We start from the raw sequence: 25,371 nt of genomic DNA, 5'->3' as shown, positions 1-25,371 counted from the left end.
TTTTTGGGAAAGTATGAAGTAAGTATGGGAAGCATATACTATTTGTTGCAATATTGGATTTTAAAGTTTAAAAGGTATTCAATTTTCATTTAATTTTTTTTTCTGTTAAAATGCGAAAAACAAATACAAGAAAAGATAACGTATTTTATGGACGCATATTATTTCCAGGCTTTTGCGGGCCATACAAAATAACGTGGCAGGCCACATCTGAGCCAGCTTTGAGTTTGACAACTGTGGTATAATAAAAAGAGTCGCTGAAATGTAAATAACATACTCATTTGAGAGATACTGCACATCCATATTGTGGCACAACTCCTCCAGGCCGCATTATTCTACGTAATACAACACAAGAATGGAAAAAAAGAAAAACATTTCATAGTAAAATGCCAAATAACCAGTTGACATTAGAAGATATACCTCTTTCACACGAGATACAAGCTTGACTTTTATTATTAATTAAAAACAATAAAAAAATACACATTATGCTTTAAATATTTGTTTTCATTAATGCGAAAAAACTAAAACGTTAGTGCAACCAGTCAGTATAAAACATACAAATTTCCTGAAGTTGTAAACTTTTGGCCAAAGATTATCACTGCATTGCAAATAAGGACAATGATCGTAAACAATTAGTATGCATCCGTGCATAGTTTGTGTTTTTAACCCTGACAGTGTAAACATGTATTTGTGTTTGCAAGACGCTAGCGTAAACACAAGTGTAAGACAGAAAAAAAGCTTCAGTTCCTTAACATGATCAACATGCTGTGCGACGACAATAAATTACATAAAATAAAATAAAATCTGATTATGCAGCATTTATATATATATATATATTTGATCTTGTTGATCTTCATAAAAAGTTTCCTTTGGTAATAGTTACCAAACAGGTATGTGTTCTAGCTGTGTGAAAACCCGAGTTTATTTAAGCAAATGCTGAGTGTGATGAATAGCCTAGATTAGGATGAAAAGTGGAACATTAAAGTGATTATATAAGGTAAACCTTCCAGGAAATGTGCATGCACCCTTAAGACCCATAACCCCCCCCCCCCAAATATTCAATATATAATGTGCAAAAAAATCAAAAAGGTACTTACCGGTAATCTAGTTAATGCATCCATTTAAATTCACCAAATATTTGGGTTCCTATGGGTGAACGCTATGTTTCATGCTGCGTATGCATAACACCAACCAACCAAAATAAAATCCAATGAGTGTGAACTTCAACTTCCATGCACATGCGGTGCTAACCCCCCCTCCCCCGACCCCTTACCCTATCAGCGTTTTCATGAAGGCAGGTTTACTGAAGGGCCAGTGGTACTGGTTGGGGACGGGTCCGTTCACGTTGCACTCAAAGAAGGAGAACATTGGGAACCAGATGCGCGCTCTGCGGCTCTGCTGGTAGGCACGTGTGTTGGCCAAGGTGTGGTAGTAGAGGAAGAGGCGCGTGGTGATGTAGAAGGCAATGAACACGTCGATGGAGTAGTGCTCGTGTGCCGCCAGGATGAAGAAGATCCCAAAGAGGTTCAACACCCAGGATATGGTGTGAATCATATTCCAGCCCCTTGGAGTGTCTGTCAGGGAATACAGGGGGATGAAGTCAGGGATATACAGTAATTAATCTATTTTGACCTTATTGCAGGGCTGGACGATTATGGCAAAAATAACAATCACCATTATTTTTGATTGATATCGTAATTAATAACACGATTATTCAGTAATTTGAAAATGTGAGTATTTATTGTACCACCAAGACTCAACTTTAAATATAGTATAAACATGGGTATAAATTAGTAACGAACAAACCACAACAATTAAAATAACAGGTATATCTATAAATTAAACTGCTCCTTAATGTGGACAAGACCAAGGAGCTGGTCATCGACTTCAAGAAGAAAATGACCACAGTGGAGCCCATCAACATCCAGGGCAGGGAGGTGGCAGTAGTGGGGCAGTACAAGTACCTGGGAGTCCACTTGAACAGCAGACTGGACTGGAAGGACAACAGAAAGCTGCATACAAGAAGGATATGAGCAGACTCTTTTTCCGGAGGAAGCTAAAGTCCTTAAATGTGTGCAGCAAGCTGTTGGGAGATCTTTTATCAGTCTGTTGTGGCCAGTGCCCTGTACTTTGCAGTGGTTTGTTGGGGGAGCAGCACCAGCAAAAGGGACTTAAACCAAATTGAGAAAACTGATCCGGAAAGCCAGCCAAACTATTGGCATGTAGTTGGAGGCGTTTGTGTCAGTGAGGGACAGGAGGACTGAACAAACTGCTCGCCATCATGGACAACCCTGCCCACCCACTCCAACAGACAATTGAGGGACAGCGGAGCTCATACTCCAACAGGCTCCTTCAGCTTCAATTCCACCCTGTTCGATTTAAGAGCTCCTTCATTTCACACTCCATCCAGCTGTATAATCACTCGCCACACAGCAATAGATGATATCTGTCTATTACCTGACCGCTTCTATATTAACTACCTCTCTTTGTTTATAATGTATATTTTCTGCTGGATCTACTCTCTATTTTATGCTGCCCTTTTTTTTGCTGCAGCTGTTACATATACTGTAATATTGTACATGGTAATTGGGATTTGTTATATATTGTATTAATACATAAAAATATAATATAATATAATAATATATCAGTATATATTACATACTGTATATATAATATGTAAATATTACATATATGTTATATTTTATATTTATAGGACATTTTTACTCTACTTTATACCTGCATTATCCTTTCCATCTTTACCCTTTCCATCCTTTGTAACTGCTACTGTGTGGAACAATTTCCCTTGTGGATCAATAAAGTTTGTCTAAGTCTCTAAAATTAAAAAAAAAGTTTTTCCGTTTTAATTGTTTTTAATTTCGTTTTTTACCATTTACGGCATTTTAGGTTAAAGCCTAATAATTGTGTAACTGTATGAATACGTGCTTTAAGTACATTATGCTTGTGTAAGGTATTTTTTGAACCCTTTATTTTGTTAAGCGCAGTCAGACCGAATGTGGTGCACCACCCTATTATTGTTAAGACGAGAAGTGTGTTGTGCTGCTGCTCTCAGCTTGATGCGTAAAAAGACAACTCACTGGGGGAAAAAAAAAGAAGGAGAGCCTCTAAAGTTGCGACCACTGTTTGTACATTAATGGTGCATTGACGATGTCGTTCACAACAACACAAGCAGATGAGATGTGTTGTTGGTGTATGGATTGTTCTTGCTTGCTTTAGCTTCGTAGTTTAGTCGCTGTTTCAAGGGGCCTTGTCAACATTGTTTAGTTCAGGGTTGGGCGGTTGAGTGTTTTGGGATGAATGAGCGGTACAAACCAGACACATTATTTTCACAAAAAAATGTTCCCTCTGCTCACACTGAAAACCTTTCACTTACATTTATGTCAATTCCCCTGATATTTGACGTTTTACAGGAATATGTTTTATTGGCCAATTGTGTGACTCCTTTCAAGGTTACGTGAAAGCGGAAATCATATGCCTTAATTGTTTTGCCGAGTGTCATTATTATTGATTAGACATACTAGCACTGTGTCAAATAAAAAGTAGCAACCCCGACTTCGAGTAGAAGTGCTCTTTTTTTTACTCATTCGCTTCTCAACTGTTTCCCTGTCACAAGCTCAGGAATTTGCATGCACATTGCACGGCCCATTAATTTCGATTCGATTCGATTAATTGTCCAACCCTACCTTATTGTCAAGAACATCGACCTACATGTGTCTGTGTGGTCAAAGCCTGAAGCAAGAGTAATGTGCTAAAACACACTGATGAGTGAAAACTAACATGTTTTCTTCGTCTTGTTCAGTCTGAGTCAGGCGCATACACCATCTGACTGCCTGTAAACAGCCATTTCTTGGCACTAAATATGCTTCAATACACAGCCAAAAATTGTCGCCAACAGTCATTAATGCATTTGAAAGCAATATGGAGCTTGTCGTTGTGTGTTGATGTGAGGTACAATTAAAAGGGAACATCACTTTTTTTTGGAGGGGGTGGGGTGGGGTGTTGCACATCATTCTCTATGTGAGACAAGACACATGTTTCCCTTTTCTGACCATTCTAATTACGGTAGTGAAAAACTGCTAATTTGAGGCGGCTAATTAAGCAGGTAATGGAATTAATCTTCTCCTATGTAAAGCCCTCTAAACAACATTCAAAACTCACCAACTAACTAACTACCGTATTTTCCGGACTATAAGGCGCACTTAAAATCTTTTTTTTTTTTTTTTTTTTTAATCAAAACCCGACAGTGCGCCTTATAACTTTGTGCGCCTAATGTAAGGAATACGTTTGGTTGAGCTTACCCACCTAGAAGCGGTTTTATTTGGTACATGGTGTAATGATAAGTGTGACCAGTAGATGGCAGTCAAACATAAGAGATAAGTGTCTGCTGCACCGTTTGATGTGCTTCAACATACGAGTATTGTTATGGTGTGTGTATCAGGTAAGACATTATCTGGTGTTTTGTTTCGCAATATTATGCAAAAGCAACTTTTCTTACTTTCTAGTACCTGCTGATCTCTATTTGGGATCTGCATAAGTCCTGAAAAATTGTGCGCATCCGCCTTTGTTGTCCGTGGCGACCCGTAGTCGATAAGCTTCTTCTTTTTCCTCTATCTTCTTGTTATAGAACATTCATCCTCAGCTGTTGCCATTTTTTTACATAAAATAGTGTAAAGTTCTTACTTATATCTGTCAGTAAACTCGCTATGAAAGCGCTAAAACATACCGGTGTAGTGAATTTACATTATTCACCCAAGGAACTTTAGTTATTAGAGTTCTGGTTGGACGGTTTTTCACGGGACACATATCCGGTGTTTTGTTTCCGATGCTGCTACATTTTGGATTTAAGTAAAGTCTGAATGTCACACTTCTTCTTCTCCCGTCCTTGCATGCTACACCGCTACAACAAAGATGACAGGGAGAAGACGCTGCCAAAGGTGAGCCACGTAAATAAGACCGCCCACAAAACGGCGCATCCTGAAGCAACTGTCAGAACGCAGCTTGAAGATGATCTGTAAAACATAATCTATGCAACATTTTGACCAAAGAACCACCATTACATGTTATGTAGACCACAAGGAAGTGTTTTCAATTTAAATAAAAGTTATAATATGACTCCTTTAATGCGCCCTATAATCCGGTGCGCCTTATATACATAAAAAAGGTAAAAAATAGACCATTCATCGGCAGTACGCCTTATAATCCGTTGCGCCGGAAAATGTGGTACTTCTTTTTTAAATCTTGCATGCCTCTGTTTGTTTCTACCCTTACAAGCTGCTGGAAATGCAAATTTCTCTTTGTAGATGGATAAAGTATCCATCTATCTAGCTATCAACGCTACATTTACAGTACATGCTGTGACCTGCATATTACCCAATCTCTAGCGACATTGTTATTTTAAGAGCTAACACAGAGGAACTATTTTTCTGGCGTTGGGTCCCTCCACCTTGCCCACACTGCTCCTCCGACCACTAGCAATGCAGCATAAGACCATCGCAACATCGCTAGGAAGCATTTTTTATCTGAGAAATGAGGATTATTCACAATATAATATAGCTCAAGGAGAGCAAAAGTGCTGAAAGATACAACAATCCCAACAGTCGGCATTCCAGTGATAGCGCCCATTGTGACTCATTGCTTTATGTTCTTATTTGAAATGTTTAGATCATAGCAACAAACGCTACCGTTATATTAAATGTGCCTATAACTACATTTTATACATACAGTACTTACAGCATGTATACAACAGTGTTGGAAGTTTTTGGATGGTTTATAGAGGGCTTCATAAGCAGAATAGATTGTATACCCATTACCTGCATTGTTAGCCGCCACTTGCAAGCTGTTTTTCTCTATTTAGAACACACACAAAAAGGCTAAAAGATTGTGGACAATGGGCAAAATTCCAAAACGTTCCAAACTACTCCAGTTTGTTAAAGTGAAAATGTCACTACGGTAAAAAAAAAAAAAAAAAGAGAGAGTCACATTTAAAATCTGATCGCCAGAAGCTAAACTGATAACTTTATCGAGCTTCCACCGAGCTGAGGCAGAGTGACAGCCAGGACAAAGGACAAAAACAAAGATGCTCTTGAAGTTGAACTGCAATGAGTTTCATAAGTGAGAGATGAGAAACGCTGGCATCGATTGGCTTATCTTGTAACAAACTGTTGTGAAGCAGCAAATCGATCGATGACATTTTAGAGACAGTTTTTATTCTCACGGTCATAAAAAATACAGGGACGAAGGACGTCCATTGACAAGATATGTACTTTTGTTTCTAAGTTAGAGCTCATTGCACAAAATGGTAACTTTCATATACTTTTTAAAAACATTTTTATAAATTTCTATCATTCCATGTCCAATATAATTAAAACACTTTCTCAATACAGCCACATTTTCTACATGTATAGAAGATGATAGTGTTCTACATTAGACTACAAGTTACCTGAATCATTTCAACATCATCAAATTTAAATTTGGCATAGTTGTAGGCAGTAACAAGTCATAAAATAAATCAAAATAATAACAAACAGCTAAAAAATTTTGAATATTTTTAAAAGTAAAAATCTACTTACCTTTAATAACATAAAGTACATTAAAAATTGTAAATATTTTAAAATAAAAATCTACTTAAACAATGTTTTAGGTCTTCGGCAGTTTCTTGAATCATTCCTTGCTAAAAGATGCACGTTCAACAAATAAAAAGGTACTCTTAATCACTTTCAGCTCAACTGTTTAGTGTCGGAGCAAAATACTCAAGATAAATACTAAAATAAATACAACGCTGCATCATACGTCTCACTGTGCATATTTGAATGTGACTAAAAGCACAGCTATGCTAATAAAATGTTTAAATACGTAGAATTAGTAGATTATAAATAGTGTTTAAACTCTGTCCGCCAACGGCCACATAGAAAAAAGTAAAATGATGCGAGGGACCACTTCATATATTTTTTGAATTTAAAGAAAAATAATACATATATTATTTGTGTCATTATCAGACATTAGTATCAATAGTTCAGCTTTTTATCTCCATATTGTGTGTTGTTGCTGTATTTTGACCCATTTTCTGGTTTTATTTTATTTTGAAACATTGTCAATAAAAACAACCCTGCCTGAAGTGACTTGTGGATAAATAAAGAATTTCTCATTCTGATATTTGTTTCCGCGAGTACATAGCTGGCCTTTAATTGCTCATTATTGAACTTTCTTTGAAAACTCAAATGGTCGGTCGGTTATGAAAGATTTATATCTTGAAAAAAAAAGGCGTCCAGGTGAAGAAGCCACAAAATAACACCACATTTGTCTGGTTTCACTGGAGTCTGACAATTCAATAATGACTGTATCCCTTTCTCATACATCATAGATGTTAGATAAAACAAACTCACATTCCGTCACAAAAAAGTTGAGCATCGTAATGACGACTGTGTGCCCGCTGAACATGTAGTCACCGCACGTTTGGACACCGGTCAGAGTCATCCCGAATCCGACCCAGATTGTTAGCGTCCTCTGTATTTTTTCCCATGAATCACCGTATGTCTGAGGGAACAAGAGGACCCCGTTAGCGGCGGGCATGTCGTGACTCACAGCAACAATAGCACATTTTTAGCATCTTCAACACATACGCCTTGTGATCTCTGCAGAATGGGAGAAGTTTCTCACCTTACTGGCGCACTTGAGATGCTGGCCGGGCACTGAGAGGGAGGTGACAAACATGGTGCAGCAACGAAGCAAAAATACAGTCCCAATCAGAGAACACAATCGTCTCAAGAGAATAGACCTGTAAGACAAGATGGGATTTGGAGGAGATATGTGAAAACTAGGGATGCTACTATCAGAGGTTTTATGCTGCCAATTACGTTACCGATCATCGATGAGTGAGATCGGCCGATACCAATAGCATGCATACCAATGAGCACGTGTATTGACTGAAATGTTTCAATTAGAGATGTCCGATAATATTGGGCTGCCGATATTATCGGCCGATAAATGCTTTAAAATGTAATATCGGAAATTATCGGTATCGGTTCGGAAATTATCGGTATCGGTTTCAAAAAGTAAAATGTATGACTTTTTAAAACGCCGCTGTGCGTAGTGGTACACGGACGTAGGGAGAAGTACAGCGCGCCAATAAACCTTAAAACCGCTGTCTTTGCGTGCCGGTCCAATCACATAATACCTACGGCTTTTCACACACACACAAGTGAATGCAAGGCATTCTTGGTCAACAGCCATACAGGTCACACTGAGGGTGGCCGTATAAACAACTTTAACACTGTTACAAATATGCACCACACTGTGAACCCACACCAAACAAGAATGACAAACACATTTCGGGAGAACATCCGCACTGTAACACAACATAAACACAACAGAACAAATACCCAGAACCCCTTGCAGCACTAACTCTTCCGGGACGCTACAATATACACCCCCCGCTACCCAATACCCTGCCCCCCCCAACCCCGCCCACCTCAACCTCCTCATGCTCTCTCAGGGAGAGCATGTCCCAAATTCCAAGCTGCTGTTTTGAGGCATGTTAAAAAAAATAATGCACTTTGTGACTTCAATAATAAATATGGCAGTGCCATGTTGGCATTTTTTTCCATAACTTGAGTTGATTTATTTTGGAAAACCTTGTTACATTGTTTAATGCATCCAGCGGGGCATCACAACAAAATTAGGCGTAATAATGTGTTAATTCCACAACTGTATATATCGGTATCGGTTGATATCGGAATCGGTAATTAAGAGTTGGACAATATCGGAATATCGGCAAAAAAGCCATTATCGAACATCTCTAGTTTCAATGTATTTATGGTAAATGCTATCGACAGTGTAACAATATCAACACAATATTTAAACTAGTCCCCTATTCTCTTTTATTATAAACAATTGTTTAATCAAAACAAAGTCCAGAGTATACAATTACCTAAAAAAACAAAACTACATCCTTTGCTTTGGCCCTCAAACTCCTCCTGTGTCCAGGAATGTGGTTCATAGAGTTTGTAAACATTAACAAAAAAATAAGAAAATATTTTGAGAAAATAAAAATATCGACCTTACTCTAGTATTGATCATTTACTGATACTACCCTTGGTATCGACAACCAACAGTTGTTATATAAAATCCTCTCTCTAGACTCTTATTGATCTACTTGTTAATTTCATGTTAAGAACTGCTTACTTTCTGTTGTGCCATGATTCCATCTACACTTCTTAATGTTTCCGAAGCACTTATTTCTTGGTGTTGTTCAAAGCTAGCTAAGCGGTTAGCTTAGCTATTAGCATGCCTGCTTCCGGCTTTTTCTCAGTGTGTAACATGTTTAGCCTCGTCCTCCAGTGATAATGTTACATAAGATACTAAGAAAAGACGTTTATTTGCCTTAATGGAGGGGATTATTGTTATTTTAGGGGAAGGAACATAACTGTGGTGCTCGATTAAAGTTAGAAACAGGCGTCACTAGGTTTTAAAGACGGGGGAATGCTTAACCACCAGTAAATGCACTAACAATAATATAATCATTATAATAACTACAACATTTTGATGGGCCTGCTATCTGTGCCGTGCTCCTCTGGCCGGGGGTCGGCGTACTTTTAAGATGGCGCAGAGGGTCTGAATATGTGAGTTTTAGGTGAAACCGTAAAAAATGAGCTAAAGAGCTAGCTTTAGCTAACGTTAGCATGCTAACACTTACCATGTGTCACATACCAAGTTATAGAACTCTGGAGTAAACGGTCTCAAAATGAGCAACCGTAAAAAATGAGCTGAAGAGCTAGCCTAAAATGTTACCATGCTAAAAGTTAGCATGTGTCACATACCAAGTTATATGACTCTAAGGTTTATGGCAGTGGAGGTACATTAAAAAAAGTGTAAAATTGGCTGATGACTGCTAATGTTAGCATGATAACGTGGGATCTGAGCCGAGGATGTCGTTGTGGCTTGTGCAGCCCTTTGAGACATCTGTTAAGGCCTACATAAGTAAACTTTGATTGATTGACAGATAATGTTAGCATGCTAACAGTTTGCATGTGTCATATACCAAGTTATATGACTAAGGTGTATAGCAGTGTAATCAAAAGGGTATGCACCACATCAATTGGCCCATTTTCTTTTTTCTTTTAGTAAATAGCGTCGTCATGGTAACATGAAATGTTCCCAGCTATAAATGTCACTGTCTGCGCGAGCAAGACCTTTCCGACGGTATAAGATATGTAGGGGTTCGTTGGCCAGTTGGTCTTGAATTAAGCGCGGCATAATAAGATAGAAGAACTATAATAAAAGTTGAAGTATGAGGAATAATAATATGGGCTGCTTGCAAAGCTTTGAATTGCAGCAGGCCCATAACTATGTATCATGATAATTTTGTATTATGATAATCCTATTTGTATAAGCTAATATCTACTTTACACTCTGAAGTAAAGGAACACTTGACTGAATTATAGTTATCTTTATAAATGAATGACAGGTTCTTTAGATTGAATTTGTTGGCACTTTTGTGTTGAAACCCCTCCAAAAACAATTTATTTTTTTTCAAACAATAAAGTATTTAGGCAAGTTTATCTACATATGTTAATCCCATCTGTTACAAGTCAATCCATCCATTTCCTACCGCTTATTCCCTTTAGGGTCACGAGGGGCACTGGAGCCTATCTCAGCTACAATCGGGCGGAAGGCGGCGTACACCCTGGACAAGTCGCCACCTCATCGCAGGGCCAACACAGATAGACAGACAACATTCACACTCACATCCACACACTAGGGCCAATTTAGTGTTGCCAATCAACTTATTCCCAGGTGCATGTCTTTGGAAGTGGGAGGAAGCCGGAGTACCCGGAGGGAACCCACGCAGTCACGGGGAGGACATGCAAACTCCACACAGAAAGATCCCGAGCCCGGGATTCAACCCAAGACTACTTAGGAGCTTCGTATTGTGAAGCAGATGCACTAACCCCTCTGCCACCGTGCTGCCCCTGTTACAAGTCAAAAAACTAATTAAGGTTTTTACATGTTTTAAAAAGCTGGTTTCAACCAAATCCATGCAATAATCATTTTCTAGTGCATGTCAAAATAACATGTATGGAGCGACGAGGTTGGGTGAAAAGGGGGAGGGTGGAACTTCAGGAGTCTTCTGTCTGGGGCCAAGAATATAGTGCTACACCCTTGAGTATGGGTGCATGTTTTGACAAGTTTTCACCTTTATGTGTGCAGCGGTTTGGAAGTAAAAGACCTAAACCTTAGGATGCCCAAGTTTGGGCTGTATTTTTGTAAAGTGTGCTCTTTTCATTCTATAGTATGCATTAACAATACTTGTCATTATAGGTAATTGATTTTTAGATGCATCGCAAATCGGACATGGACAATTATAGAATCAATAACTAAACGTCAATAATTTATGTATTTATTGTACATAAAGTAATGCAGACAGTTCTAAAATTTGGCAGACTGCAGCGAGCCACCTCACCGAGAGATCCGACCAGCTCCTTTATATTCGGGGACATATGGCCCCGTTTTGCACACGCTCTCATTAATTTTATAAATGTAGGAATTAATTCAACAGTTTCTTATTACAAATTAATTGTTTTTTTTAAAGTTGCAAGTAAAACGAAAAGAAATGTAAAACTCCATCAATATACAAAAATGAACGATGTATCAATAATAGTTTTTTAATCAAATCATAGATCCTCAATCGTAATTGTAATTGAATAGTAAGGAGCCCGAAGATTCCCACCTCTGCTTGTCATAATGTGTGGGTTTGATTCTTACCTGTGCTTATGAAGCAGCAAGATCAATACAAGCATATAGCACAGAACGAGGCCACACGCCTCAGCCATTGCAAAAGCCCAAGGGATTCTGGGAACACTGTCAGGAATGAAAAAACATCAGTATCAGCATACAGATTAGATATGGGGACAAGGTACATTCAATGACCTAATGTTACTTAAAAAGCTGATACCTATCCAGGAAGATGTCAGGAAGCGGTGGATACGTCCTCATGTCTGGGACGCGCTCATGTACAATAACCATGACAAAAGATGTTAAGCCACAGACTAGAAAGACGTATACGACGCTTAAGACAGTCTTCCAGACTTCTGGGTCCAGTCGTCCAGCCAAGTGCTGGCGACACCTCCCGTTGGAGTGAGTGTGACATTGCAGTTTCCCATCAAAGCCATTTTCAAATCGACCGCCATTCCTCAGTCGCAGCTCAGTGCCGTTCCCGGGACAATCTCCCTCATTGTAGCGCCTGTCGGATATGTCCCAGCTCCCCTCGGTCGCCACAGTGGGAGCCAATGGGAGCCGAGCAGCAAGACTGTCTCCAGTCTGGAGACCAAGCTCTTCCAGCTGGGCTCGGTTCTGTCTTTGGAGCTGGCGGAGGGATATGGCCAGCCTCTTGATGTCTCCCAGCACAGTCAGTCCCAGAGGAGGCCCACGCAGGTCTGCCTCAGTCAGAGCGAGGAGACTAGGTCCATCCAGGCGGTGCTGAGAGCAAAGCAGCTTCACATAGTCATCAAATCCATGCTCCTGCAGCCACTGGGCCACCTGCTTGCACCTCCATGTGCTGGCACCGTGCTCAGACGCCATGCCACTGCAGGTACCAACAAACACACAGTGATGCAATTAGCATAGTGGACTCTGATGATACAGATAACTAAAACCGATGCTATCAAAAAAGGGGTCTTCAAAGTTTTCCAGGCCAGGGACCAACCAAACAGGAGCAAGGGCCCCCGACTTACATACCTTGTATACAATTGTGTTCTAAAAAGGTACCTCGTTATTGACAGACAGTTGAAAATATTAAGGCTGCATCTAGCAATTATTCTAGTAATCGAGTAATCTATCAATTAGTTTGTTCGAATAATCAAGTAATCAATCAATCAATCAATCAATGTTTATTTATATAGCCCTAAATCACAAGTGTCTCAAAGGGCTGCACAAGCCACAACGTCATCCTCGGTACAAAACCCACATAAGGGCAAGGAAAAACTCACCCCAGTGGGACGTCGATGTGAATGACTGAGAAACCTTGGAGAGGACCGCATATGTGGGTAACCCCCCCCCCCCCCCAGGGGAGACCGAATGCAATGGATGTCGAGTGGGTCTGACATAATATTGTGAGAGTCCAGTCCATAGTGGATCCAACATAATAGTAAGAGTCCAGTCCATAGTGGGGCCAGCAGGACACCATCCCGAGCGGAGACGGGTCAGCAGCGCAGAGATGTTCCCAGCCGATGCACAGGCGAGCGGTCCACCCCGGGTCCCGACTCTGGACAGCCAGCACTTCATCCATGCCCACCGGACCTGTGCCCCCGCCCCCCCCCCCCCCGCCTCCACAAGGAAGAGGGGAGCAGAGGAGAAAAGAAAAGAAACGGCAGATCAACTGGTCTAAAAGGGGGGTCTATTTAAAGGCTAGAGTATACAAATGAGTTTTAAGATGGGACTTAAATGCTTCTACTGAGGTAGCATCTCTAATTGTTACCGGGAGGGCATTCCATAGTACTGGAGCCCGAATAGAAAACGCTCTATAGCCCGCAGACATTTTTGGGGCTCTGGGAATCACTAATAAGCCGGAGTTCTTTGAACGCAGATTTCTTGCCGGGACATATGGTACAATACAATCGACAAGATAGGACGGAGCTAGACCGTGTAGTATTTTATACGTAAGTAGTAAAACCTTAAAGTCACATCTTAAGTGCACAGGAAGCCAGTGCAGGTTAGCCAGTATAGGCGTAATATGATCAAACTTTCTTGTTCTTGTCAAAAGTCTAGCAGCCGCATTTTGTACCAATTGTAATCTTTTAATGCTAGACATAGGGAGACCCGAAAATAATACGTTACAGTAGTCGAGACGAGACGTAACGAACGCATGAATAATGATCTCAGCGTCGCTAGTGGATAAAATAGAACGAATTTTAGCGATATTACGGAGATGAAAGAAGGCCGTTTTAGTAACACTCTTAATGTGTGATTCAAACGAGAGAGTTGGGTCGAAGATAATACCCAGATTCTTTACTGATTCGCCTTGTGTAATTGTTTGGTATTCAAATGTGTGGTATTATTAAATAAATGTCGGTGTTTAGCAGGACCGATAATCAGCATTTCCATTTTCAAGAAGAAGTTAGCGGACATCCATTGTTTAATTTCATTAAGACACGCCTCCAGCTGACTACAATCCGGCGTGTTGGTCAGCTTTAGGGGCATGTAGAGTTGGGTGTCATCAGCATAACAATGAAAGCTAACACCGTATTTGCGTATGATGTCGCCTAGCGGCAGCATGTAAATACTAATGAGTGCAGGGCCAAGAACCGAACCCTGAGGAACTCCGCACGTTACCTTAACATAGTCTGAGGTCACATTATTATGGGAGACGCACTGCATCCTGTCAGTAAGATAAGAGTTAAACCACGACAAGGCTAAGTCTGACATACCAATACGTGCTTTGATACGCTCTAATAAAATATTATGATCGACGGTATCAAAAGCAGCGCTAAGATCAAGAAGCAGCAACATAGATGACGCATCAGAATCCATCGTTAGCAGTAGATCATTAGTCATTTTTGCGAGGGCTGTCTCAGTGTAGAGTGATTTGCCCTGAAACCGGATTGAAAAGGTTCACAGAGATTGTTAGACACTAAGTGTTCATTTAGCTGCAGAGCGACAATTTTTTTTTTTCGAATAAAAAACTCCAATGTGTATTTTAGGGACAATAGTTCAACTAAACAACAATTATTCTACTCGCTATAGACAGGTTTCTAACAAATGCAGCAACGTTGAAATTTCTCTTTTAACATTAAAAAAAAAAGAAAACACCGCTCTCATGTGCGCTCCATTGCAGAGGCTGTTTGTACAGTATTTAAATTACCGGGCAATCCATGTGGTCCAGATTTTATACATTTTTATTAGTTACACTCATGAAAGGATTAATCGAAACAAAAATGAATCCAATCTTTTTTTTGTATCGATTAATCGCTGCAGCCCCAGAATATAAACCGATGGTCCTCAGATTATGAACGAGTCTGCAGACAGTGATTTAAGTCGTGTTTAGTGCAAGTGGGATCATCTCATACCTAAAATATTCATTAATTTATATCCTAAGTCACTCACAATGTACACAAAAACACATAAAGGACATTTAGAATACACAAATAAAAAAATGTATTACAACAATTTAATGAAACAATAATAAACAAAACTTCCAAAATATCCATTGTGATGCCACACATTCTTTAGTCAAGCATTTCAAAGCCCACCTCACTCTCGGACTTCACGATAAAAGCAGAGTCAGACTGCATTGAACTAAGGCTGAAACGACGCGTCGACGTAGTCGACGTCATCGGTTACGTAAATACGTCGACGTCATTTTTGTGCGTCGGCGCGTCGCATATTTACGTCACACCACTGTCATGGCGGAGCGCAGAGCAAACGATGCGAGCGAGGGGAAAAAAACACGCCAAAAGTCGTCAAAAGTGTGGGAGTATTTTAATAAACGGCCTAATAATGTTGTTTTATGCACACTGTGTCGAGCGGAAATGGCGTATCACAGCAGCACAACGGCTATGAACGAGCATCTAAAAAGAAAACATCCGACAGCGTTCTTCCCATCACCATCAACGAGTCAATCATCCGTGAGTATACGTTGTCATCATTACAAAAAAACATGAATGTGTCATTTGTATCTGCGTTGTAAATTCATAAACTAAAGCACCGTTTCGCTCTGAGAGGCGCGTTTGGCGTGCCTGTTCAGTGTTTACAAAGACGCGCTCCTCTTTAACGCTAACGTTAATAAGTTGTACAAATACCTTTTACAACATTAACAGTTACATATACTATCTTTAACGCTAACGTTAATAAGTTGTGCAAATACCTTTTACAACATTAACAGTTACATATACTATCTTTAACGCTAACGTTAATAAGTTGTGCAAATACCTTTTACAACATTAACAGTTACATATACTATGTACAAACGAACAATTAACTTCACTTTAATCATACTATCATTGTTGTGTTATTAAACCAATTTAACAAGATAATGTGTGTAGTTTAACCTTTTGTATTAAAGTAAGCTGTATTTGGGTATATTTAAAATGAAAATTAATTGTTGTCTCTTATGTTGCAGCAAACGACAAAGCAGTGTCCAGGATTTTTTTCCAAAGAGGCATGGGACTGAATGCACACCCCAAGTGGCCGCTGACCTGACTGATGGTGTCCTGGAAATGATGGTCATAGACATGAGGCCATTAAATATGGTAGAAGGGGAAGGGTTTCAAAAAATGATCAAACGGTTTCACTCTGGCTACACACTACCATCAAGAACCCACTTCACTAAGCTTATGGAGCAAAAATACACAAAGAAAATGAATGAAGTCAAAGCAATCCTGAAAAATGTGAAAGGAAAACTGACACTCACAACTGATGCATGGACAAGTATGGCCACTGAAGCTTACCTTGGTGTCACCATTCACTTTGTTAATGATGAGTGGGAGCTTACCTCAATTAACTTGACAACAATGCCCCTCAATGAAAAGCACACTGCAGAAAACATTGCCTCTTGGATTGAGGATGTTGTCAATAAGTTTGAAATAAACATAAAACTAGTACAAGTCATTGTACATGACAATGCTGCAAATGTTGTTGCAGCTTTAAGAGTTCTTGAGGAAAGACATGGTGTTTCATCCCTCAGATGTGTTGGCCATACTCTACAGCTTGTAGTTAACCATGCTCTAAAGGACAACCACATCAGCAGAGCTTTAGGAGCAGCAAGAAGTTTGGTCGAGCACTTCAGAAAAAGTGAGCTATCCAGTACAAAACTAAAGGTTAAGCAAAAACAAATGGGTTCTCCAGACCACAGCCTCATACAAGATGTGTCTGTGAGATGGAACAGTTCCTTTTACATGATTAGTCGCCTGCTTGAGCAGAGGTGGCCAATAACAGCAACTCTGTCAGATCCGGAGGTCACTCAAAGAGGGAAGCATTTTCTGGATCTTAAGGCTGACAAGTGGAGCTTGCTTGAAGAACTTGAACAAGTTCTGAAACCTTTTGAATGTGCAACTGTGTACCTGAGTGGAGAATCTTATGTAACAGTTTCCGCTGTCCCTCTGCTGGTCAAAGGGCTTCGGAAGGCTACACAAACTGCTTTTGAAAATGCATCAATCAAGTGTTTCCAGGTCACTGCTGCACGTGAGATAACATCCAGGTGGGAAGCCGAGACCACATTCAAAGATGATGGACCAAATGTGTGCATATTAGCAGCTGCACTTGACCCACGATTCAGGAAGCTGAAATTCCTGACTGCAGATGAGTGTTTAAAAGTTCAATACAAGCTGCATGCAATAGTTCTGGAGGAGAAAAGAAGGGAAAAGGAGACACACGCTCAACAGGGCACAGCAATGCAAGTGGAAAGACCAGATGCTGACAGGCGGCCTGTATCTTTACTAGACACACTTCTTGGCTCAGATTCAGATGAACTCAGCAACAATGAGGAAGACAACAATGACAGTAATGATGCTGAAATGGTCAGAAACGAGTTAGTGTCTTATTTTGGAGAATCCCCCATTTCCAAGGATGAAAACCCATTAAAATGGTGGAAAGAACATCAGGCAAGGTTTCCAAATCTGGCAATGCTGGCTCGGTCTTACCTCTCAGTTCCAGCCACATCGACCCCTTCTGAGCGCCTATTTTCAGCTGCTGGGAATATTGTAAACAAGAAAAGAACCAGCCTCACCCCAGAGCATGTAGACATGCTAACCTTTCTTCATTACAACTGTTAGTCACTCACTGGAATGAGTAGAATTGGTTATAGTGTTGGACTGGATGTTTATTTTGCACATTTTAAAAGCAATACTTAATGTTTACAGTGCTCCAGAATATTTAGATTGGCACAAATGTTTACAGTGTTACAGAATGTTTTGCCATGTTTTCAATGTTGACTGAGTGGCCATACTTTTTTTTTTTGGAAATAAAAGCCATGCCTTTTGAAAAAACTGGCCTAAATTTATTTTTTTCATCTTAATTTTAAATAAAAAAAATAATCGGTAAAAGGAAAAATAATCTATAGATTAATCGAAAAAATAATCTATAGATTAACCAATTAATCGAAAAAATAATCTATAGATTAATCGATAGAAAAATAATCGTTAGCTGCAGCCCTACATTGAACTAAATAACATTGATAAGACATACAGATACAATCATAAAACAAGATGGCCCTCAGTTACACTTACTTTAATCTTTGTGGTTGTCTTTCAACTACCTTCTTAAAATATAGTCCCAGGCTCGGCAGGAAGGATAACACCCCTTCTCTCCTACTACATCTTGCAACGGTACAGAATCAATGACCCTGCTAGCTTTCTTTAATGACAAAATCGGTCGCAATAGTCAAGAAATAGGTAACAAATTAGCGGCTAATATTGGTGGCCGTTTAATCCTCTCTGAGCTTTTTATGTTTATTTTCACTTTCATGTTACGCTGCTGCGAGGAAGACACAATTAAATCTCTAAGGTTAGCTCAAAAGTGGCAATACTGTAATCTTCCAACTGTGTGAGCTGTCTGACTTGAAACAGTGAGCACACAGTGTAGCGCAGTATTATTCAACTGGTGGCCCGCGGGCCACATCCGGCCCGCCATAGCTTTTCATTTGGCCCGCCGAACATCACACAAATTGATTGATTGATTGAAACTTGTATTAGTAGATTGCACAGCACAGTACATATTCCGTACAATTGCCCACTAAATGGTAACACCTGAATAAGTTTTTCAACTTGTTTAAGTCGGGGTCCACGTTAATCAATTCATGGTACAAATATATACTATCAGCATAATACAGTCATCACACAAGTAAATCATCATCAGAGTATATATATTGAATTATTTACAATCCGGGGTGTGGTATGTGGAGGGGGTTGGGAGGGGGGGGGTTAGGTTGGGTTGCTATCAGCATACTTCAGTCATCAACAATTATATCATCTGAGAAATGGACATTGTAACAGTGTAGGTTTCACTTCGTAGGATATGTACAGCGAGCGGTGAACATAGTGAGCTCAGAAAGCATACGAACAAGTATATACATTTGATCATTTACAATCCGGGGAGGTGGGATGTGGTGGGGGTAGGAGGTTAGGATAGGGTTGGAGCTGCCTGGAGGTGTTCTTTTAGTGTGGTTTTGAAGGAGGATAGAGATGCACTTTCTGATGTGGCATAGAAGGAGAATGAGTTAAGACCTTTGTTATATCGGAATCTGGGTTTGACGTGGTTTGTGGAGCTCCCCCTAGGCATGATGAAACCACCAGTACTCCCGCTACCCCGCAGGGGGCAACAGCGAGGCATATGTGTCAGGGGGCGGTATAGCTCGGTTGGTAGAGTGGCCGTGCCAGCAAATTGAGGGTTCCAGGTTCGATCCCCGCTTCTGCCATCCTAGTCACTTGGGAAAGACACTTTACCCACCTGCTCCCAATGCCACCCACACTGGTTTAAATGTAACTTAGATAGTGGGTTTCACTATATAAAAAGCGCTTTGAGTCAGTAGAGAAAAGCGCTATATAAATATAATTCACATCACTTCACATTGAAGCAGCAGTGGGGGTGAGTAGAAGAAGACTACACATTCAACCCTTGAAAAAAATTGCTGACTTTGCGATGTCTTTTTTATTTGTGGTCGGTTTTTTTGTCTGAGAGTAACAATCAAACCTCGTTTAATACATGTAGTGATACATTTGACCAGTAGAGGGCAATAACGCTAACAGTGATAAGTCACATTCAATGTTTGGTGTGTGACTGTTGTGTAATTTCTATATGTGTAAACATTTTTAGTTTATCGTGTGGATATATTAACACTAAACCTTCTATTTTATTTATGTAAAATACACAATGGACATTATTTATGTAAAATACACAATGTACGTTATACTTTTGTTATGTTTATTTTATGTTTATATTTTCAGTCTTACAAATTTTTACAAATCAAAAACTGATGACTAGATGGAAAGATATACCCATCCATTCATCCATTTTCAACCGCTTGTCCCAAAATGTTTTGTCTACGTCAACCAAAAACTTCACGACTCAGCGGACCCCTTGTTAAAAAGCTCTGACATTAAGATGTGAATAAAGGCTCCTACAACCTTCTAACTATTGGCGTCATCACCACTTTACCACAAGTTATCAAAGGTCTTATTGTTCAAACATGAAATGAAACGCTCATTGATTGATTCAAAACCATTGAAATGGTTAAATGCGCCGACAACATGTTTTTCTTACTTACTCTTTGAATCACTAAGCCCACTGTTAATTTAGCATTAAATCAGGACATATTGTGGCTGAGAAAGATGTGCGATAACCACAGTTTACATTATTCAACCCAAACTTTCATTTACAAAGTATGCTATATGAAAATAGAACCAAAGCCTTATGAAGGGTTTTCTGTGTTTAAAAAAGTCCACATGATTAGGGCTAAAGCTATCGATTATTTTACTAACCAAGTAATCTATCAGTTTGTTTGATTAATAGAGTAATTGGATAAAAGACATTTTAAGCCTCAATGCGTATTTTAGCAAAAATTGTTGAAATAAACAAAACATGTTCAACTTGCCATAACATTCATTCTATTGCTCTAACAGAGTGGTTCTAAAACTTTATCACCTCAGAAAAAACTTGGCTCTCCAAGTACCACCATATTCACCAACCTTAAAATACAGTAGTGTAGTGTTTTTTGGCCACTGTAACATTACACACAGTTTGAACAGTAACACTGTTTGAATATAGGAACATAAAACACTGTACTTTAACAAAGTGATTTGTTGGCGTGCCACCAGATGGATTTGCATACAAATGCAACCATATTGTCAGAATGTCATTCGGGATCGTTTTAAACGTTTTACTTGAATGCATGTCATTTATTTGTATGAAACTAAGTAAAAGTTTTATATAAAAGGTATTTTAGGCTGTATTTTAAAGTTATTTATTAATTTTTTTTCATTGATCCGATCACTGACCGTATAGCGGTTAAGGTAAAAGAGTTTGTACCGTCAAAATAAATTGCATGATTAGCCCAAGTGTGTACATGCTTAATGAGATATATTTTTGATTTGGCATGACAAAAAATGTGGAGAAAGTCAATGGTGAATATATGAAATAATATAATAAAAATACAAATAATATGATAAAAACAAACTCAGATTTTGTTGAAGCAGCTGTTTGTGTGCCATACATACAAGAGCTTCCATAAAAAAAATACCAGTACAAGTCGGTTTAAAAATCAAAAAAATTATACTTTGCATTACAATTGGATTAAAAAAATAATAAAATGATATTGATACTTCGGGACCCCCGGGAAGAGCTGGATGAAGTGGCTGGGGAGAGGAAAGTCTGGGCTTCCCTGCTTAGGCTGCTGCCCCCACGACCCGACCTCGGATAAGCGGAAGAAAATGAATGGATGGATGATACTTTGGTAATTCACATTTCGTAGTCCTCTCAAAAGTACAATTGATTGTACTTCAAAAACTAATATTTCAGTGTATGAAAAACTAGAATTATTCCATTCAATACTGTGCACTTTTTTGCAGCATATACACAAATAACTGTTTGTTTAAATAACAAAAATGTCTCACTGCAAAAATACAAATAACAAACCACCTAGATTTGCTGATTCAGAATTACATTTTTTATATGCTTTTATACTTGCTTTTGCACATGGCTTACTTGAAATGTTTGAGGTTATTACTGGGTTTTGTTTGCTAAATCAATTGCAGAAAAATATTTATACTGTAATATTAGATTTTTTTCACCGCACCCATTGTGTTTCGTTAAGGGTCTGTACACAGATGGCATTGATTGATTGATTGACTGATTGAAACTTTTATTAGTAGATTGCACAGTACAATACATATTTCGTACAAATGACCACTAAATGGTAACACCCAAATAAGTTTTTCAACTAGTTTAAGTCGGGGTCCACGTAAATAAATTCATGGTAAATAATAGTGAATGATGTTTTTGAGGCCAAAAACATCAGTTCCTTCTAAAGCCATAGAGTGCATACAAACGGACATTTTGTTTGCCTTGGACAACATTAGTTTTAGTGTTGTAGCAGTACTGTAGGAGTTGCTCAACGTGTTTCATGTGATGGTCATCTCATTGTGTACTTAATGAGGCAGCACGAGCACTGCAGGCTGTTCACTCCTCTAGGTTCAGGCTGCTGACTGGAACAACACTGGCGGCAAACTCTAACTCTATTAGACTGATGATGTTTTTTTATCAGATTAAAAAAACACATCACCCTCCCTCCCATTTTAACTCAAATCACATATTTATTTTCTGCTTCGAACAGACAGAAATGGATGTCGTTGAAACTAAACTGTCCTCACGTTTTCTCTCGTCGCCCTTTGACCTGTAGATAAGACGACAACAGGTCAGCTCGCCGGGCATCCTCCCTTCGACTCAAAGGTTGGCAAGTCCCGAACAACATGACTGTATGCAGCAACAATTTACACTCATCATCATAAGTCAATCAGCTCCCGGTCATGCATCATAAAGGCATTAGGTGGTTATTTATGACTTAAGATTTTAATAATCAAAGATGCAATAGTAGCACAGCAAAAAATGTTGGATTTGTACAATTGATTGATTGATTGAAACTTTTATTAGTAGATTGCACAGTACAGTACATATTCCGTACAATTGACCACTAAATGGTAACACCCGAATACGTTTTTCAACTTGTTTAAGTCCACTTAAATCAGTTCATGGTCACATCTTATGTAGTATTTATTTATTTATTTATTTACCTTATTTATCTTTTGTTTATCTTTAATATATTTGTTAGATTGAATCTAAGTTTGCATATATTCATGTGTGTCTATATTTGTTGTGGGCACTAGGTGACTATTACCTTGGGAATTAAAGTGGGTGGGTATTGTAAGGGGTGGGGTTTACTATGTTACATATTGTAAAATGTGCAGATACCTCAACTTGCTGTTGCCATGATCCATCATACTGTACTGTCTGCAAAATTCAATAAAAATATTTGGAAAAAATCAAATAAAATCAGTTCATGGTAATACGGCTGAGGAACTGAATTATCACACATTTTTTTAATCCCCTGCCAGTTCACATAAATCAAATGGTACTGTTTGCTTTCTCTGAATACTAATTGATGTTTGGCACATGCACATTTTTATTTTTATTTTAGCAGTTAATTCATAGTTTCCTCAAACAACAGAAAACTACAGCCTAATTTCAATTTTTGACCAATGTAAGTTTATTATACCAATCCAAAAGAACCCATTTGCCCTTTATTCTCTCTTCCAGTTAATTCAATTTAAATATGCTTAGTTTACCCTCCTGAAAAAACAAGTATCACTCTCACATAATCTCACACACAAAATAAAAAATGCCAGTCAGATTAAAGTATTGGTCAAAAAAAAAAGAAAAAAGTTGTTTCACATTTTACCCTATGATTTCTGAACAAATATGTGTCATGTGGACCTCAAGTGCCAAATCAGCTTGTTTTGCTGGTTGAGTCACACTCACACAGATGTAATGAAACACTTACACAACGAGGCTTTTGGTAACAAAATACTTTGTGTACCGCAAAATATACATAAACTAAAACTATATATTATAGCATTGTTATATTATAGAACTAATACTCGGTTATAAACCACAACACAAACAATGAATGTGTCAAGTTCCTAACATAACAACTATGGAGAAACAACACGACAAATGCTGTTAAAAATGAGGCGAGGTCGAACGTTTGGAAGTTTAAAGAATACACTTTCTGGAAGGGAAAAAAGTAGTTTTTCTTACCAAAGAACCACAGTCAGTGTTTGTCAGAGGGAGGAGACGAGCTGTCTTCCTCTCGCATTGCCAGGAATGTTTCAAACCGAACATGCCCACTTACTTTCACAACCAGGCAACAGCAAACAGGAAGTGACGACAAATAACGCCAAGAAAGAGCAACAGCATATTAGGATGCGCCTCAAATTGCACTGCCTCCTGCCGGTCAGTTTGTAGAAAGACGATTTACGGTATGTGAAGGAAATTAATGAATGGAAAAATGTGGCTTCACTTAAATGTATTGTTCAGTCTTCTTTCCCATACTGACGTGCGGTGAGGTTGATGGCTGGTGAGGCACTGACTTCATCACAGTCAGATTTACAAACATATGAACTCTACAGAGTATCTTATTCATCATTTGATTGGCAGCAGTTAACGGGTTATGTTTAAAAGCTCATACCAGCATTCTTCCCTGCTTGGCACTCAGCATCAAGGGTTGGAATTGGGGGTTAAATCACCAAAAATTATTCCCGGGTGCGGCGCCGCTGCTGCCCACTGCTCCCCTCACCTCCCAGGGGGTGATCAAGGGGATGGGTCAAATGCAGAGGACAAATTTCATTACACCTAGTGTGTGTGTGACAATCATTGGTACTTTAACTTAACTTTAACTTTACACATACAAACTGTAGCACACAAAAAAGCACATTTAATAAAAAAAAACGTTATTATGGTCTTACCTTTATTTATAAATGAAGTCCATGAGCCGCTGTTGTGCTGGATTAATCCACCCCCTGACTAGAGTGTTATATCAACTAAAGCTCTCACTTAAACTTTCCAGGTGCAAGATTGAATCTATTTAAAAAAGTGTAACCGAGGGTTTATAAATGTCGCCTATACTGTATGAAACTACAAAATAACAAACACGGAGGCTCCAGTTTACACGAGAACCACTTTATTTACCTTCTTTCAAAAACTTCCGCTCCACTCCAACGTGTCATCACTTCCGCTCTTAGCGCCTTCAAAATAAGAGCTCAAGGCATATACTGTACAGCGCATAACAGGAACTTAACATCACAAAGAGGAAAGCCCATAAAAATAGGTTACAAAAGTTATTTAATAAGAAGCCAAAAAGTGCAAAAACAATAATGTTTGTGTTGGAGGAGTTGTGAATTAGGTACACCTGCAGTCTGCAGGTGTACCTAATGTTGTGGCCCTGCAGTCATTCACAACTCCTCCAACACGAACATTATATTTTTTGCACTTTTTGGCTTCTTATTAAATAACTTTTTAAATAGATTCAATCTTGCACGTGGAAAGTTTAAGTGTGGGCTTTAGTTGATATAACACTCCCGTCAGGGGTTGCCATGCATTCTACGGCGGGGGTGCAGGAGACGGATTACTGCGAGCCTCAGCCAGTGCGTCTTTTGCAGCCGTTTTATGATCGCTCAGCACAAGAAATACGTGACACACATACGGTTGTTGACAAAATACACTGTACATTATATACCTCAGCTATCTAAACTATGGAAATGTATAATATAATTCATATAGCAATACGGTTTCACTGCACAGCAGGCCAGCAGTTAGCCG

At 39.1% G+C, this 25,371-nt stretch overlaps 1 protein-coding gene across 1 annotated transcript; it reads right to left on the bottom strand.

The window, feature by feature from the left end:
* Positions 1–432: 432 nt before the first annotated feature.
* On the bottom strand, positions 433–23,946 carry LOC133606296 (sphingomyelin synthase-related protein 1-like). Its single transcript, XM_061960109.1, has 6 exons — positions 23,812–23,946; positions 11,966–12,595; positions 11,776–11,871; positions 7,672–7,789; positions 7,398–7,548; positions 433–1,571 (listed from the first exon to the last, which is right to left on the bottom strand). Exons 2-6 carry the CDS (start codon positions 12,589–12,591, stop codon positions 1,267–1,269), a joined length of 1,296 nt encoding a protein of 431 aa, XP_061816093.1. The 5' UTR covers positions 12,592–12,595; positions 23,812–23,946; the 3' UTR covers positions 433–1,266.
* Positions 23,947–25,371: the final 1,425 nt, after the last annotated feature.

This window comes from Nerophis lumbriciformis, linkage group LG02, assembly GCF_033978685.3.
Source record: "Nerophis lumbriciformis linkage group LG02, RoL_Nlum_v2.1, whole genome shotgun sequence".
Taxonomy (NCBI): Eukaryota; Metazoa; Chordata; class Actinopteri; order Syngnathiformes; family Syngnathidae; genus Nerophis; species Nerophis lumbriciformis.
Note: the sequence above shows the minus strand (reverse complement) of the source record. Positions and strands in the feature narration are given on the sequence as shown.

What these genes read in the sequence shown, in the direction of transcription:
- LOC133606296 (XM_061960109.1), bottom strand. Translation starts at nt 12,591, where the DNA reads ATGGCGTCTGAGCACGGTGCCAGCACATGGAGGTGCAAGCAGGTGGCC. An exon ending in TTGCTGCTTCATAAGCACAG is followed by an intron (nt 7,790 to 11,775) that starts GTAAGAATCAAA and finishes CTTGTCTTACAG; the next exon opens with GTCTATTCTCTTGAGACGAT. An exon ending in ATCTCAAGTGCGCCAGTAAG is followed by an intron (nt 7,549 to 7,671) that starts GTGAGAAACTTC and finishes TTGTTCCCTCAG; the next exon opens with ACATACGGTGATTCATGGGA.